The 17,849-nt window shown below is 38.7% G+C and overlaps 1 protein-coding gene across 1 annotated transcript in view; it reads left to right on the top strand.

Annotated features, from left to right (window-relative positions):
- Positions 1 to 11,164, top strand: part of LOC126237201 (NFX1-type zinc finger-containing protein 1-like) — a 383,285-nt gene extending 372,121 nt beyond the window's left edge. Inside the window, exon 16 of the mRNA XM_049947081.1 lies at positions 10,054 to 11,164. Coding sequence (XP_049803038.1) covers positions 10,054 to 10,784 — 731 coding nt within the window. The 3' untranslated portion in view covers positions 10,785 to 11,164. The remainder of the gene's footprint in view (positions 1 to 10,053) is intronic.
- Positions 11,165 to 17,849: the final 6,685 nt, after the last annotated feature.

Genomic DNA, 17,849 nt, shown 5'->3' with positions numbered 1-17,849 from the left:
AACAGGTCCGAACACTTTTGCAGAGGCAACGGGAAAAGCATGTGAAGTTCAGAAGAACACGAAATCCCGAAGATTGGCTAAAATTTACAGATGCACGAAATTTGGCACGGACTTCAATGCGAGATGCCTTTAATAGGTTCCATAACGAAACATTGTCTCAAAATTTGGTAGAAAATCTGAAGAAATTCTGGTCGTATGTAAAGTACACAAGCGGCAAGACGCAGTCAATACCTTCGCTTCGCAGTACCGATGGTACTGTTACCGACGACTGTGCCACTAAAGCGGAGTTATTGAACGCAGTTTTCCGAAATTTCTTCACCAGGGAAGACAAATGGAATATTCCAGTATTTGAAACACAAACAGCTGCTAGCATGAGTTTCTTAGAAGTAGATACCTTAGGGGTTGCGAAGCAACTCAAATCACTTGATACGGGCAAGTCTTCAGGTCCAGATTGTATACTGATTAGGTTCCTTTCAGATTACGCTGATACAACAGCTCTCTACTTAGCAATTGTATACAATCGCTCGCTCACCGATAGATCTGCACCTACAGATTGGAAAATTGCGCAGGTCGCACCAGTGTTTAAGATGGGTAGTAGGTGTAATCCATCGAACTACAGACCTATATCATTGACGTCGGTTTGCAGTAGGGTTTTGGAGCATATACTGTATTCAAACATTATGAATCACCTCTTAGGAAACGATCTATTGATACGTAATCAGCACTGTTTCAGAAAACATCGTTCTTGTGCAACACAGCTAGCTCTTTATTCGCACGAAGTAATGGCCGCTATCGACAGGGGATCTCAAGTTGATTCTGTATTTCTAGATTTCCAGAAAGCTTTTGAAACTGTTCCTCACAAGCGACTTCTAATCAAGCTGTGGGCCTATGGGGTATTGTCTCAGTTATGCGGCTGGATTCGTGATTTCTTGTCAGGAAGGTCGCAGTTCGTAGTAATAGATGGCAAATCATCGAGTAAAACTGAAGTGATATTAGGTGTTCCCCAGGGAAGCGTCCTGACCTGGGTGACAATCTGAGCAGTTCTCTTAGGTTGTTCACAGATGATGCTGTAATTTACCGTCTAGCAAGGTCATCCGAAGACCAGTATCAGCTGCAAAGCGATTTTTTATTGCTGTATGGTGTGGCAGGTGGCAGTTGACGCTAAATAGCGAAGAGTGTGAGGTGATCCACATGAGTTCCAAAAGAAATCCGTTGGAATTTGATTATGTGATAAATAGTACAATTCTCAAGGCTGTCAATTCAACAAAGTACCTCGGTGTTAAAATTACGAACAACTTCAGTTGGAAAGACCACATAGCTAATATTGTGGGAAAGGTGAGGCAAAGGTTGCGTTTCATTGGCAGGACACTTAGAAGATGCAACAAGTCCACTAAAGAGACAGCTTACACTACACTTGTTCGTCCCCTGTTAGAATATTGCTGCACGGTGTGGGATCCTTACCAGATGGGATTGATGGAGGACATCGAAAAGGTGCAAAAAAGGGCAGCTCGTTTTGTATTATCACGTAATAGGAGAGAGAGTGTGGCAGATATGATACGCGAGTTGGGATGGAAGTCATTAAAGCAAAGACGTTTTTCGGCGCAGCGAGATCTATTTACGAAATTTCAGTCACCAACTTTCTCTTCCTAATGCGAAAATATTTTGTTGAGCCCAACCTACATAGGTAGGAATGATCATCAAAATAAAATAAGAGAAATCAGAGCTCGAACAGAAAGATTTAGGTGTTCGTTTTTCCCGCGCGCTGTTCGTGAGTGGAATGGTAGAGAGAGAGTATGATTGTGGTTCGATGAACCCTCTGCCAAGTACTTAAATGTGAATTGCAGAGTAATCATGTAGATGTAGATGTCTACTGTGGAAAACCTTCGTTTTTGTTTTGAACTGAGTATTGTAAGTTTGACTTACATTCAGCCTACACGAAGATGGATAAATTGAAAACATACAGTATCCAGAAATTTGACGGTAAAAATTTCCAACTGTGGAAATATCAGTTGCAAATTATTTTTCATGCTCAAAAAGTGCTTGATATCGTTGAGGGGATACTGAGTCCAAATGAAGCTGGTGAGAGTCAAACCGTTTGGGATGACTTAAATGCGAAGGTGATGCTCAGTCTGTCTACTGTGATGGAATTTGACCAATTGCAGTCTGTTATGGTGTACACAAATTCAGTAGAAATGTGAGCAAGAGAACTTTTAGCAAAACTTAATACGAAAACTGATACATCTGAGCACAAAACTTTGAGTGCAGAACGTGTATGTTTTTGCTCCAGGTTGCGAGAACATTGGGTTAGCTGGCAGTGCTGCGCCAAAATGTGACGTCATGCATGGTTCAGCACATTTAAGCCAATTCAGTTGGATGACTCATTTGTTCAAATTGGAGACAACACGATCGTAAAAGCAGAAGGCATTGGATCAACTGAAGTATTGTCATCAGTTGAGGAAAAATGGCAACCTCACACTTTGGAACACACATTGTATATCCTAAGCTAAAGACAAATTTATTTTCAGTGGAAATTTTTTTGGAAATTTGTGGTAAGTTCCTATGGGACTAAACTGCTGAGGTCATAGGTCTAACTTAAACTAACTTCCGCTAAGGACAACACACACACCCATGCCCGAGGGAGGACTCGAACCTCCGACAAGGGAACCCGCGCAAACCGTGACAAGACGTCGCAGACTGCGTGGCTACCCCATGCGACTGTTTTCAGTGGGAGCAGTCACAAAAAGAGAAATGAAAGTTATTTTTGACAACAAGAGAATGGAAGTTCATGGTTCAGGTCTAACTGCAACAGGAATTAAGATGGACAATCAGTGTTATCAAATGTTGTTTAAATGTCCAGATCTACTACAGGCAAATCCTGCTTCCTTGAATTCCGTCATGATCTGGCATGAGAGCCTTGGACACATTCATTTCAGTGGTGTCAAGAATATGGCTGATCTGAACTTAATACCTGGTTTCGGTATGAAGAAAGTTCAAAATCTTCATTGTGGACCATGTCAGTATGGCAAGAAGAAAAGAAAATCTTTTAATTCAAATTTGGAATGACGATCAATAGTTCCTGGCAAATTTATTCATGTAGATTTTAGTGGACGTGTGAGAAAACTGCCTTTTGAAGATGCACATTTGTGCATAATTTTCAAGGATGACTGCACTTCATACCGGTTCGTGCATTTTCTTAAAAGTAATAATGGTACTTTCCCCATGTTTTTGGAATTTCAGAAACTGATTGGACGACAAACTGGAAACAAAATCAAAGTTCTGAGAAGTGACAATTGGACCGAATTCATTAATAAGCAATTTGAAGATTATATCAAATAAAATGGTACAATACATGAGAAAAAAAGTCCCTATACACTACAGCAGAATGGCCGAATTGAATGAGAAAACAGGTCCATTGCTGAGTGTGCACACACTGTGTTATTAAGTACTGACTTGTCTCATGAATTATAGGCAGAGGCAATAAATTGTGCTGTATATATCTTAAATGGCTGATCATGTAAATCAAACCACAATGTTATGCCATATGAAAAATTGTTTGGAAAACCACCTTCTTTGGGACAGATCAGGAAGTTTGGATCAGCAGCATACGCACATGTTCCTGATAAATTTAGATCAAAATGGGATAGTAAATCAAAGAAATTGATCATGGTTGGCTATGATGTGTATAGTACCAATTATCGCCTATACAATCCTGAGTGTAAGAAAGTTACAATCTCCTTTAATGTCTCTTTCAATGAAGAACAAACCCATAGCTTAAACATAGAACAAAGATATACTGAATTTTACCTGGGAGACCATGCTGCAGATGTTCAAGAAGAATCTGAAGAGGATGATGCTGGTGAACAAATGAAAGAAAATCAAAAAGATGTTCGAGAGGAATCTGAAGAGGACGAAACTGGTGAACAAACAAAAGAAAATCAAAGGATGAATCTGAGAGATTGGTCTAATCTGCGAGCACCTGCTCATTTTTGGGACCAAGATATATAGCTTCTTCTGACATTGTCTTTTACCTCAAACTTTTGAAGAAGCAATATCATCGAAAGAGTCATCAAAGTGGAAACAAGCAATGGAAAAGGGAATGACAATCTTGAAGAAGAACAAAACTTTAGATCTAGTACCATTATCACACAACCGTGCGGTAGTTCGATGTAAGTGGTTCTATCGTGAGAAGCAGAATTCTGAGGGAAAAATTGGCCGCTTTAAAGCTAGATTATGTGCAAAAGGTTATTCACAACAAGAAGGCATTGATTATCAAGAGAGGTTCTCTCCTGTGGTCCGATATGATTCAATTAGAGTTTTATTAGCCATAGCAGCTTCATGAGATATGCAAATTAGGCAGTTTTATGTTAAGGCTGCATTCCTGAATAGGAATTTGAAAGAATAAGTTCACATGGATCAACCAAAAGCTTTTGTTGTAGAAGGCTCAAATACTGTTTGCAAACTGAGGAAGAGTCTATATGGACTCGGACAATCACCACATTGTTGGAATCAAAAATTTGTACAGTTTCTGAAAATGTTTGGCTTTGTGCAACTGAATGCAGACAAATGTATTTTCCATGCTTTAACAGATGACACTGGTGTTTACCTGGAACTTTATGTGGATGATGGTTTTGCTTATTTGTAAGTCTCCAAAAATACTGAGAAATGTTTTGACAGCACTGGGATCAACTTTTAAAATTACTGTGGGCAATGGAAAATGCTTCTGTGGATTGGAAATTGAACAAAGCCCTTCTACAAAATAAATCTATATAGGGCAGCAAAGATGCATCAGTTGTTTACTTCAGAAGTTTAACATGGATGGTTCAAAACCTGACTCCACTCCTTTTGATGTTGGAACTATGTTGCACAGTGGGCAGTCTCTTGCAAACCAGCATGAGGTAAATGTAAATGTCGTGTGACTAGGGGCTCCCGTTGGGTAGACCGTTTGCCGTGTGCAAGCCTTTCGATTTGACGCCACTTCGGTGACTTGCGTGTCGATGGGGATGAAACTATAATGATTAGGACAACACAACACCCAGTCCCTAAGCAAAGATTTTCTTCAACCCAGCCCGGAATCGAACCCGGGCCCTTAGAATTGACATTCTGTCGCACTGGCCACCTAGCTACCGGGGGATGGCACCAACATGAGGTAAAAGAGATGGAAAGCAAACCTTACTGGCAGGCAGTCGGCAGCTTAATGTTGGTAGCAACTGTCTTATGGTCACACATCACGTTCGCTGTGAGCATGGTGAGTAAGATTTTACATAAGATGCATCAGTTGTTTACTTCAGAAGTTTAACATGGATGGTTCAAAACCTGACTCCACTCCTTTTGATGTTGGAACTATGTTGCACAGTGGGCAGTCTCTTGCAAACCAGCATGAGGTAAATGTAAATGTCGTGTGACTAGGGGCTCCCGTTGGGTAGACCGTTTGCCGTGTGCAAGCCTTTCGATTTGACGCCACTTCGGTGACTTGCGTGTCGATGGGGATGAAACTATAATGATTAGGACAAAACAACACCCAGTCCCTAAGCAAAGATTTTCTTCAACCCAGCCCGGAATCGAACCCGGGCCCTTAGAATTGACATTCTGTCGCACTGGCCACCTAGCTACCGGGGGATGGCACCAACATGAGGTAAAAGAGATGGAAAGCAAACCTTACTGGCAGGCAGTCGGCAGCTTAATGTTGGTAGCAACTGTCTTATGGTCACACATCACGTTCGCGGTGAGCATGGTGAGTAAGATTTTACATAATCTAGGTCTCGGTCATTGGCATGCTGTTAAAATAATTATGAATTATCTACAAGGGACCAGGGTCCGGACCATACGGTACAAAGCTGACTATTCTGGACTGGTGGTCTACTTTGATGCTATCTTTGCTGGTGACTGTGACACTCATCGGTCAACTACAGGCTATGTGAGCTTGTTAGCAGGTGGGCCTGTGACATGCTTTTCATGTTGCCAGAAATGTGTGAGCAGATCAACAATGGAGGCCAAATACATAGCAGCTTCAGATGCTGCTACTGAAGTTGTTTGGTTGCTTGGTTTTCTCAGTGAACTTGGTTTTCAGTTAGACAAACCAACAACACTCCATGTTGACAAACAAAGTGCTATTCGCCTGTTTAAAAACACAGAACATCACAAACATACCAAGCACATTGACCATTATATACATGAACATGTTGAAAATAATGAGAGTGAAGTTTATTATGTTTATTCTGATAAACAGTTGGCAGACTTATTCACAAAACCTTTAACTAGAGACAAATTCATGACAAACAGAAAAGGTCTGTTAATACTCTCAAAACAAACTCACTAAAACAAGAGTGGGAATGTTGACAGTAGTGAGCTTGTCGTATTGAGTTTTTTTTTAGTGGTTTCATTTTCAGTTTTTGTGGTTTGTGTGCACCAGATATTTATGTTCATTCTGTGTGCGGCCATATTCCGTGACATTATAAAATTATATATTTGTTTTTTTGTTACACTTCTTGTGCAGGTTTTGGTTGCAATAAAGAAAGGAGCAATAACTTATTTTTACTCCAATTTACCGTATTTTGCTCTGTTATTTTCTGTCAAACATAATTAAAGACATCAGTTCCAACCCTGCTTAATATAGTATAACATAGCTACAGTAACACATATGTTTTAATGGCTGTACAAATGGCTGCTGGTCTGGGCTAAACCAAAAACTTGTCACTCCATATTCGTTGCTCAAGTAGGAACCAAGCACCAAGAGCCTCCTAGCTGCCAAACCACAATTCTGTGCATGACCTTTCCATACATATTTGTTACAGCACTTCCATGCTGTAATGATAGTATGGGGTGTCCACATAAAACCTCCCTTGTTCCCAAGAGCAATGGGAAAAAAGCTGTGAGACATAGGTACACTAAGTGATCAAAAGTATCTGGACACGTGGCTGAAAATGATTTATAAATTCGTGGCACCCTCCATTGGTAATGCTGGATTTCATTATGGTGTTGGCCAACCCTTATCCTTGATGCCAGCTTCCACTCTTGCAGGCATATGTTCAATCAGGTGCGGGAGGGTTCCTTGGGGAATGGCAGCCCATTCTTCATGGAGTGCTACAGTGAGGAGAGGTATCAATATCGGTCAGTGAGGCCTGGCACAAAGTTGGCGTTCCAAAACATACCAAAGGTGAGGACTCTGTCCAGGCCTGTCCATTACATGGATGTTATTGTCATGTAACCATCCCGCCACAGGCCTTGCATTATGAACAGGTCCTCGATCGTGTTGAAAGATGCAATCGCCATCCCCGAATTGCTCTTCAACTGTGGGAATCAAGAAGGTGCTTAAAACATCAATGTAGGCCTGTGCTATGATAGTGCCATGCTAAACAACAAGGGGTGCAAGCCCCCTCGATGAAAAACATGACCACACCGTAACACCACTGCCTCCTAATTTTACTATTGGCACTACACACACTGGTAGATGACATTCATCTACATCTATATTTATACTCCGCAAGCCACTCAACAGTGTGTGGCAGAGGGCACTTTACATGCCACTGTCATTACTTCCCTTTCCTGTTCCAGTCACGTATGGTTTGTGGGAAGAACGACAGCTGGAAAGCCTCCGTGCGTGCTCGAATCTCTCTAATTTTACATTCATGATCTCCTTGGGAGGTATAAGCAGGGGGAAGCAATAAATCCGATACCTCGTCCAGAAAAGCACCCTCTCGAAACCTGAACAGCAAGCTACACTGCGATGCAGAGCACCTCTCTTGCAGAGTCTGCGACTTTATTTTGCTAAACATCTCCGTAACACTATCACTCTTACCAAATAGCCCTGTGACGAAATGCGTCACTCTTCTTTGGATCTTCTCTACCTCCTCTGTCAACTCGACCTGGTACGGATCCCACACTGATGCGCACCGGACTTTCGCCATACCCACACCCTGTCATTGTATTGCCACATTGTCCACCATGATTCGTCACTCCACACAATGTTTTTCCACTGTTGAATCATTCAACATTTATGCCCCTTACACCAAGCGAGGCATTGTTTGGCATTTACTGCCGTGATGTGTGGCTTATGAGCAGCCACTTCACCACGAAATCCAAGTTTTCGCCTCCCTTTGCTGCTCATTTGAGGACTTTAAATCTAATTAGAATTTGAACTAAGGTAGGTACAACATCCCTAGCAGTCTCATGATAAAATTTGTGACAAAATTAACCTCATATTTCTACAAGGTTTTTCCTTAACCTAAATTTCCATGACATTTTAATTGCTCATTGTAATTATTACTGTGATAAATTGGTGAAGATTCTTCCAGTAGCGCTTTTGTAGAATTTATTAATTTCAAATCTCTATCCATCAGCTCCAAATCCACAGAACTTTCATCTGCAAATTAGTTAAGTACTAAGCTAAGGGAAAATATTTTCCATTAAATTAAAGCACAGGAATTTTTGCTTTTCCAAATCAGTGGCAGTGTTTACTAATTTCATTAACAATAACTTTTAGTGTGCTCATGATATTTTCATAGCTTTACAAAACCATCTCAATATTGACTTCTCCGTCAAGAAACAAAAAGCATACAGTGAATATAATTAATTGTAAAGTCAGTGCAAGAATATTTTCTGCTTTGTCTTTAAAATTAAAAAAAAATATTGTGGTAGTGAGTATTTTTGATACTTATCTGTTAAATTCTTTTTTGTACAGATGTTCTTTGGATAGTTCAGCTGTACTGCGTATTACTAATATTGTTCAATATTACACTATTTAATTTTATACATTAATTTGAAGACATACTTAACCTTAAATTGAATTCATAAAGCTTATTAACTTAATAAACTTGTAGTCATAATTATGAGTGTGTGGAGTTCCTACGTCTACGAACAACTTACTTCCACAATGAGAACTAAATATGCCTAGAGAAGTATTTTAATTAATAATATTCAAAAAGTTTTACCAGATATTGATGAAGAATATTCTGTACTATCAGTGTTGGTCAATTTAGACATGTTGAAATAAAAGTTGACATCAATAAAATCTTAATCACATAATGACATTATTCATTTTGAAGTTGCTTCACTTGTAAGGACTCTGATAGATCAGTACTTATTTGCCTCAAACTTGTAACTGTGTAAGAATGTTAAGAATCATATGAGTGTGTTTAGATGTGAAATTTTGTTGCTGTTTGTCACTGATACATCAGCTGCTGAAATAACATATATTTCCCACGCACTGCATTAATTAATTACGCTGATATGAAACACCTCCATGTAATATGACATCAGGAGGCCAAAATATTACTGCACCTTTTGACAGCCAATTTTCATGCACATCTTAACTTACTCTGGCTCCTCACCCCGTCCCCCTTTCTCTATAACATTATATCAGTCAACTGTTCACTACCATGACATGAGTATGAACCAGCTGAAATTACCACTTCCATAAAAAGGCTGTTTTACAACAACAAAATTTTTATTGAAACACTCCAGTGTGCTATCCACCGCATATAACACATCATTTATTAATTGTATCACTCGTAAAACTTCATTTCACAAAAATTTCCAGTGGATATCAAATAATATTTATATTGTAATTATTCTGATATATCCAGAGGTCTTCATATTCTACAAACTCTGAAAGCGAGTTGTACCTTACACTTCTCTTGCAAGCTGGAGCCACACCAAGAAGATACATTTGAAGTGTTGGTAAACTCAGTCAAATGCATGTGAGCAGCTATCTAAAATTAAAATATTCTCACGGCATTTGCCTAAAGATTGGTTTTTGTGAGGTGCTTTATGTTAAATTGCCAGAGCTGTCAAATATATGTGTTAATTATGCAGACAGTGATGACAAAAGATAACTTCAGAAAGTGTTTTGCGTGTAGGTCATTGCAGCAACAGTACTGATGAAGCCTCTTGATCTTGAAGTGTGCTGTTTCGAGTCCAAAATAATTGCTGTTAGTTTAACAAGTTCTGTTTGCATGCTGTTCTTAAATCAGTAAATAATTTTGGCAGATTTTTACATAATATGTATTTAATTTTGTTTCTCAGTTTTACATAATGCTGGTTTTGATGGTTTTACAGGAGAAAGCACTGAAATACAGAAGACGTTAGCATTATTACACTCAAACCTTCAATGTCAACAAAAGAGGAGGAGAATATTTCTTTCGAGAATGGACCTTGACTCAATATCCATTAAAATAGACTTCATCTCAAAACTTCTGGAAACCCTGGAATGCTGTTTTCTCCGAATAATGATTCCCTTTGTTTCATATGAAGACACTTTCAAGAAAGTTATGAAACAATTTGACTTACTGGTTTGTTTGATCAGGGAAAGGAATACACACATGAGTCAACAGGAGGTTATTGATTTTAATCAAGAAATAAACAGATTTGCGAGAATGGCACAGCTCTATAGTATTGAGTGGACCACCAGCTGCACATCATCCCACTCTTCTGAGGTTATTAAGGCATTACACAAAAAAGCTGTGCAAGAAGTGAAGTCTATTGAAAGATTTACATCAATACAGGATCAAAAAGTGAAAGAAATTTTAGACAAATTGAATGAAGCATGTAAAGTAGAAGTCCCACTTGATAATGAAATAATTAGAAGAGAGATTGTGAAAACAGTAGGTGTAACACCTGGTCACTGGTTCAGATGCCCAAATGGACATTACTGTGTTATTGGAAACCATGGAGGAGCAATGCATGAAGGTAAATGTCCAGATTGTGGGGCTAAAATCAGTGGTGCAAGGTATCCTGTGCATAGGGACAATTATCAGGCTGGGGAAATTGAGTCAACACATCCAGCTTAGTGTAATACATGAATTTTTAAGGGATTCTGTGTACCTCTAAGCCTGAGCATAATTTCTGTTTGATTGATTTAGATTATGTTGTTATAAAGCTATATCCGTATTTTAAATGTTGCTAAGAGTTCATCTGTGAGAATTTTATTTTTAAAGTATACCCTGTTTTTTACTGTATGAATTGTAGTTTGTTCTATGATTATATAAACCATTTTACTCAATACTTGACGTTATATTTATCATTTTACAGAAAAGATAAATTGCTTGTCAGTTTCTGATAGATGTTTGTGGATTTGTTGTGTGTGGCAGATACTGTGGCAGTATTTTGTGTTACTTGTACCACTAAATGAGAAGCAAATATTTGTACTGAATAAAAAATCTAGAGAATATACTGGATTATAATTCTAAGATACAGGATATCCATGAAAGCATATCCCAGTTTTGATGGTGTATTGTAACAGTTTAATGTAGACTACTTACAACAAATAGTACATAAAATTGAAGGTAAACTACACTAATTTTTTGCGCAGTTGTTCAAAATGTGCACCTTTCATTATACAGCTCATGTTCAATCTAAAATCCAATTTTCCCCACACTTTGGTTAACATATCTGGAGTAATGCAAACAATAGCCATGTCAGTTCTGTCTCAATGGTGGGAAAATCATTAGATAGTGGAGCACATAGACATGATTGTGGATAAAGCCTCAGAGAAAAAAAATCATGACTTGAGGTCAGGTGAACATGGAGCCAGAAGAAAAAAAAGCCCTGTTGTATTGACCATTGTGACCAACCCAATGGTCAGGGACTTTGATGTTCACCCAATCTTGAACAAAGAGATGCTATTGGGGCAGAAGAGGGAAATGGGGGGGGGGGGGGGGGGGGGAAGGAGTGGTATGTGACTTGACTTCTGAACATAGTGCAGAAAAAGTTTGATTTTGGGGAGTCACTGTGATATTATGCAGATACAAACATTATGGTTATTTACCTTCCCCACTTAGAGGGTTGACTCATCACTGAACACCACACAATCCAGAAATCATGTTCCTCTTGCAACATTTCACTTGTGGTTATAACATACACCACAGTCATTTGGCTTTAAAGCGTGTACCAGCTGTTGTCAGTGTGAACACAATTGTCAACATTTTCTTAAAACCTTTCATGTTAGCACCTGAATTCAAGACTTGCTTTCCAAACAGCCTTCTTAATACTACAAAGGTAAGATTCTGTGACTAAGTCAAAATCCTGTTTGGATACTTTTGGTCATCCTGTGCTTTTCCCTTTACACACATATCCAGTCATTTCAAACTAACTATACCATCAGCAGATATTTTTGGCACATTGATGGGGAATCACAATTAAACTTTAACCCTCTCAGCTCCAATGCATTTCCTAATATGCTCATTACCATGGGGGGGGGGGGGGGGGGGGGCATTGTACTTTATGCCTGCCAAAAGAAACTTAAAAGCATGAAATAACAATAAATTCTTTAATTATTCTTGCATTATATTAACAAAATATTTTTAATGACGTACTGACGTGCTTAGCAATATCACGCACTTCAGTAACATATAATACCAGTGGAGGGGTACTTTATGACAAAAAGTAAAAATGTTGAGATTTCATTAATTGTTGCTTACATGTACTCACAAGATCCTGAACCTGGAATTTTGAATATGAGATTCATTTGGGAAAGTTACATCTACTGCTAGAAATTAAATTTGTGGGTTAAGTTTAAATGAGAAATTTAAAACATATACAGAATCTGGTAGATGAATTCATTAAAAACAATAATTTTTTTTTTCAAATTTTTAAAATGTAAAGTAACCGACTAGATTATAACATTTTCAGAAGATGTGCATAAAGTACAGTTGATACTATTAAAATTTCGTGTGGGACATTATTGTAGGAACTCTGTGTTAATAAAAGCATTCTACTCCCCACAAAGTGTGCAGAAAGACTAAAATGTCAGCTTCAAAAACATAAATTTAAAGATATACTGTTATCATCACTTGGATATACTAGAATGGGTTTAAAATGTTTGGAACAAATACAAGTACTTTGGCCTGAAAAGTGGTGCAGAACACAAAACACTTAAGGTTTAGAAGAAAATTAAACATGAACAGTTCTCTCGCAGATGTACTGGCAAAGGACTAAAACAACCAAGTGTGGATACCTTCAGCTAGCCACAATGGACTAAAATGCAAATGAAATGCACCCATAAAAATAGTTATGGGTGAATGCAGCCAAATTGTGTTGTATTAATAAAAAAGAAATATACATGTATGAATGGAAAAAATTTTAAAAGGTTAATACAATTGCATTATTAGAAATGTTTTGCTTGTACAAATTTAGGGTATATGGACTTCTGCTCTAACATTTCAATTGTAGATGCAGGCAGCCAACTTCAAGAACACCAGTGCGTGTCAAAAACTAAAGAAAATCCTCCTTCCTGGGCTACACTTCAATTAAATAAAAATAATACTGTTGTTAAGTCTTCTCTTATTCATACACATGTTTAATACATAACACTCGCAACACTTCATACTTTAAGTAATACATCTTAATCATCCTTCTACATATGTGAGAGAGAAACAAAATCATATACAAAGGAAAATGAATGAAGTTTTTTATTTTTATTTTATTGTTATTTTTTTTAATAAATTTTAACTTTACCATATCGAGGGGAGGGGTCTTTCACCATGTACCTACACAATTGCCTCCACGCTGTATGCTGACATGGTAGAATGTTTTTTGCATGTACATTTTTACATTTACATTTGTCGATAGAGGTCGATGGCCTTTATTTGTCGGCTTCTCTTATATTTAATGGAATGCATATGCCAGCTTATTTATGTTAAAGTTCTACATGAAATTGAAGGATTACATACATAATACGATAGTTCATTACATATTTGATTTAGCGTGCTGACAATAACGTTCAGTTTGCTTTGGCCTCGCTGCTGGGTTTTGCGCTAGCAAGTTTAGGCTAAGCACTAGTCACTAACGGTCAACATGCTAGTTGCTACAATCACACGTGTGTGCACTTATTTTCTTAGTGTTGATTTCACATTGAGTATCACACTTTCACCTGAGTATTACATAGTGAGGAATTGCCATGGCGTTCGTCTTCATTCTGGGTGCACTCAGTGTGTGCTTATTGTTTCAAAATCCGATTCTGTGGCAGAAGACCTCCATTTTTGCAGCCCGGGAATCATTATTACCAGTCGTACTCGCATTTTCCCCTGGCCAACAACATCCATCGACAAGGTAAGTTCTGGCTCGAACAACTATAGTTCACTTATTAGTGTATCGAGCGTTGTGAGCCACGATACTCAGAAATTATTTTGTTACACACGTATCTTAATGTCACCTCACTTGACCATCTACTTGTTGAAAGACATATATAGCTGACGAAAACATTGTATAAATTGCTTGTCCTTGAAGTTCATTCTTTTTCATGGAGTTTGGTTTGCGATAAAAATTCATACAAGTATTGAGTTACAGCAATATACATAACATGATAGCTTATACCTGTGGCTAACATTCCACCCATCGCTTACATTATGAACACAAATTTCTTAAGTTTTAAAACATCATAAATTTTTCATTAACTGGGTTCCGTTACTACAGTTTGTTTGTTAGTTTTAACTTATTTTCATTCACATCACATATACAAATTAATTACATAATACATTGTAGTGGTGCAATATGTTGTTGTTGTTGTTGTGGTCTTCAGTCCTGAGACTGGTTTGATGCAGCTCTCCATGCTACTCTATCCTGTGCAAGCTCCTTCATCTCCCAGTACCTACTGCATCCTACATCCTTCTGAATCTGCTTAGTGTATTCAACTCTTGGTCTGCCTCTACGATTTTTACCCTCCACGCTGCCCTCCAATGCTAAATTGGTGATCCCTTGATGCCTCAGAACATATCCTACCAACCGATCCCTTCTTCTAGTCAAGTTGTGCCACAAACTCCTCTTCTCCCCAATCTTATTCAATACTTCCTCATTAGTTACGTGATCTACCCATCTAATCTTCAGCATTCTTCTGTAGCACCACATTTCGAAAGCTTCTATTCTCTTCTTGTCCAAACTAGTTATCGTCCATGTTTAACTTCCATACATGGCTACACTCCATACAAATACTTTCTGAAACGACTTCCTGACACTTAAATCAATACTCGATGTTAACAAATTTCTCTTCTTCAGAAATGCTTTCCTTGCCATTGCCAGTTTACATTTTATATCCTCTCTACTTTGACCATCATCAGTTATTTTGCTCCCCAAATAGCAAAACTCCTTTACTACTTTAAGTGTCTCATTTCCTAATCGAATTCCCTCAGTATCACCCGATTTAATTCGACTACAGTCCATTATCCTCATTTTGCTTTTGTTGATGTTCATCTTATATCCTCCTTTCAAGACACTGTCCATTCCGTTCAACTGCTCTTGCAAGTCCTTTGCTGTCTCTGACAGAATTACAATGTCATCGGCGAACCTCACAGCTTTTATTTCTTCTCCATGGATTTTAATACCTACTCCAAATTTTTCTTTTGTTTCCTTCACTTCTTGCTCAATATAGAGATTGAATAACATCGGGGAGAGGCTACAACCCTGTCTCACTCCCTTCCCAACCACTGCTTTCCTTTGATGTCCCTCGACTCTTATAACTGCCACCTGCTCTCTGTACAAATTGTAAATAGCTTTTCGCTCTCTGTATTTTACCCCTGCCACCTTCAGAATTTGAAAGAGAGTATTCCAGTCAACATTGTCAAAAGCTTTCTCCAAGTCTACAAATGCTAGAAACGTTAGGTTTGCCTTTCCTTAATCTAGCTTGTAAGATAAGTTGTAGGGTCACTATTGTCTCACGTGTTCCGATATTTCTACGGAATCCAAACTGATCTTCCCCGAGGTCGGCTTCTACTAGTTTTTCCATTCGTCTGTAAAGAATTCGCATTAGTATTTTGTAGCTGTGACTTATTAAACTGATAGTTCGGTAATTTTCACATCTGTCAACACATGCTTTCTTTGGGATTGGAATTATTATATTCTTCTTGAAGTCTGAGGGTATTTCGCCTGTCTCATACATCTTGCTCACCAGATGGTAGAGTTTTGTCAGGACTGGCTCTCCGAAGGCCGTCAGTAGTTCTAATGGAATGTTATCTACTCCCGGGGCCTTGTTTCGACTCAGGTCTTTCGGTGCTCTGTCAAACTCTTCACGCAGTATCATATCTCCCATTTTATCTTCATCTACATCCTCTTCCATTTCCATAATATTGTCCTCAAGTACATCGCCCTTGTATAGACCCTCTATATAATCCTTCCACCTTTCTGCTTTCCCTTCTTTGCTTAGAGCTGGGTTTCCATCTGAGCTCTTGATATTCATACAAGTGGTTGTCTTTTCTCCAAAGGTCTTTTTAATTTTCCTGTAGGCAATATCTATCTTACCCCTAGTGAGATACGCCTCTACATCCTTACATTTGTCCTCTAGCCATCCCTGCTTAGCCATTTTGCACTTCCTGTTGATCTCATTTTTGAGACATTTGTATTCCTTTTTGCCTACTTCACTTACTGCGTTTTTGTATTTTCTCCTTTCATCAATTAAACTCAATATTTCTTCTGTTACCAAAGGATTTCTACTAGCCCTCGTCTTTTTACCTACTTGATCCTCGGGTGCCCTCACTACTTCATCCCTCAGAGCTACCCATTCTTCTTCTACTGTATTTCTTTCCCCCATTCTTGTCAATTGTTCCCTTATGGTGTCCCTGAAACACTGTACAATCTCTGGTTTAGTCAGTTTATCCAGGTCCCATCTCCTTAAATTCCCACCTTTTTGCAGTTTCTTCAGTTTTAATCTACAGGTCATAACCAATAGATTGTGGTCAGAGTCCACATCTGCCCCTGGAAATGTCTTACAATTTAAAACCGGGTTCCTAAATCTCTGTCTTATCATTATATAATCTATCTGAAACCTGTCAGTATCTCCAGGCTTCTTCCATGTATACAACCTTCTTTTATGATTCTTGAACCAGGTGTTAGCTATGATTAAGTTGTGCTCTGTGCAAAATTCTACCAGGTGGCTTCCTCTTTCATTTCTTCCCCCAATCCATATTCACCTACTATGTTTCCTTCTCTCCCTTTCCCTACTCTCGAATTCCAGTCACCCATGACTATTAAATTTTCGTCTCCCTTCACTACCTGAATAATTTCTTTTATCTCATCATACATTTCATCAATTTCTTCATCATCTGCAGAGCTAGTTGGCATATAAACTTATACTACTACTGTAGCAGGCATGGGCTTCGTGTCTATGTTGGCCACAATAATGCGTTCACTATTCTGTTTGCAGTAGCTTACCCGCACTCCTATTTTCCTATTCATTATTAAACCTACTCCTGCATTACCCCTATTTGATTTTGTGTTTATAACCCTGTAGCCACCTGACCAGAAGTCTTGTTCCTCCTGCCACCGAACTTCACTAATTCCCACTATAGCTAACTTTAACCTATCCATTTCCCTTTTTAAATTTTCTAACCTACCTGCCCGATTAAGGGATCTGACATTCCACACTCCGATCCATAGAATGCCAGTTTTCTTTCTTCTGATAACGACATCGTCTTGAGTAGTCCCCGCCCGGAGATCCGATTGGGGGACTATTTTACCTCCGGAATATTTTACCCAAGAGGATGCCATCATCATTTAACCATACAGTAAAGCTGCATGCCCTTGGGAAAAATTACGGCTGTAGTTTCCCCTTGCTTTCAGCCGTTCACAGTACCAGCACAGCAAGGCTGTTTTGCTTAGTGTTACAAGGCCAGATCAGTCAATCATCCAGACTGTTGCCCCTGCAACTACTGAAAGGGCTGCTGCCCCTCTTCAGGAACCACACGTTTGTCTGGCCTCTTTACAGATACCCCTCTATTGTGGTTGCACCTACGGTATGGCTATCTGTATCGCTGAGGCATGCAAACCTACCCACCAAGAGCAAGGTCCATAGTTCATGGAGGGGGGGTATAATATAAGCATATGATACATTTATACTTCATTTTATAGACATGCTTTTATCATTTATG

Source organism: Schistocerca nitens, chromosome 2 (assembly GCF_023898315.1).
Source record: "Schistocerca nitens isolate TAMUIC-IGC-003100 chromosome 2, iqSchNite1.1, whole genome shotgun sequence".
Classification (NCBI taxonomy): Eukaryota; Metazoa; Arthropoda; class Insecta; order Orthoptera; family Acrididae; genus Schistocerca; species Schistocerca nitens.
The sequence above is the reverse complement of the archived record's forward strand: the minus strand, read 5'-3'. Positions and strand labels throughout refer to the sequence as shown.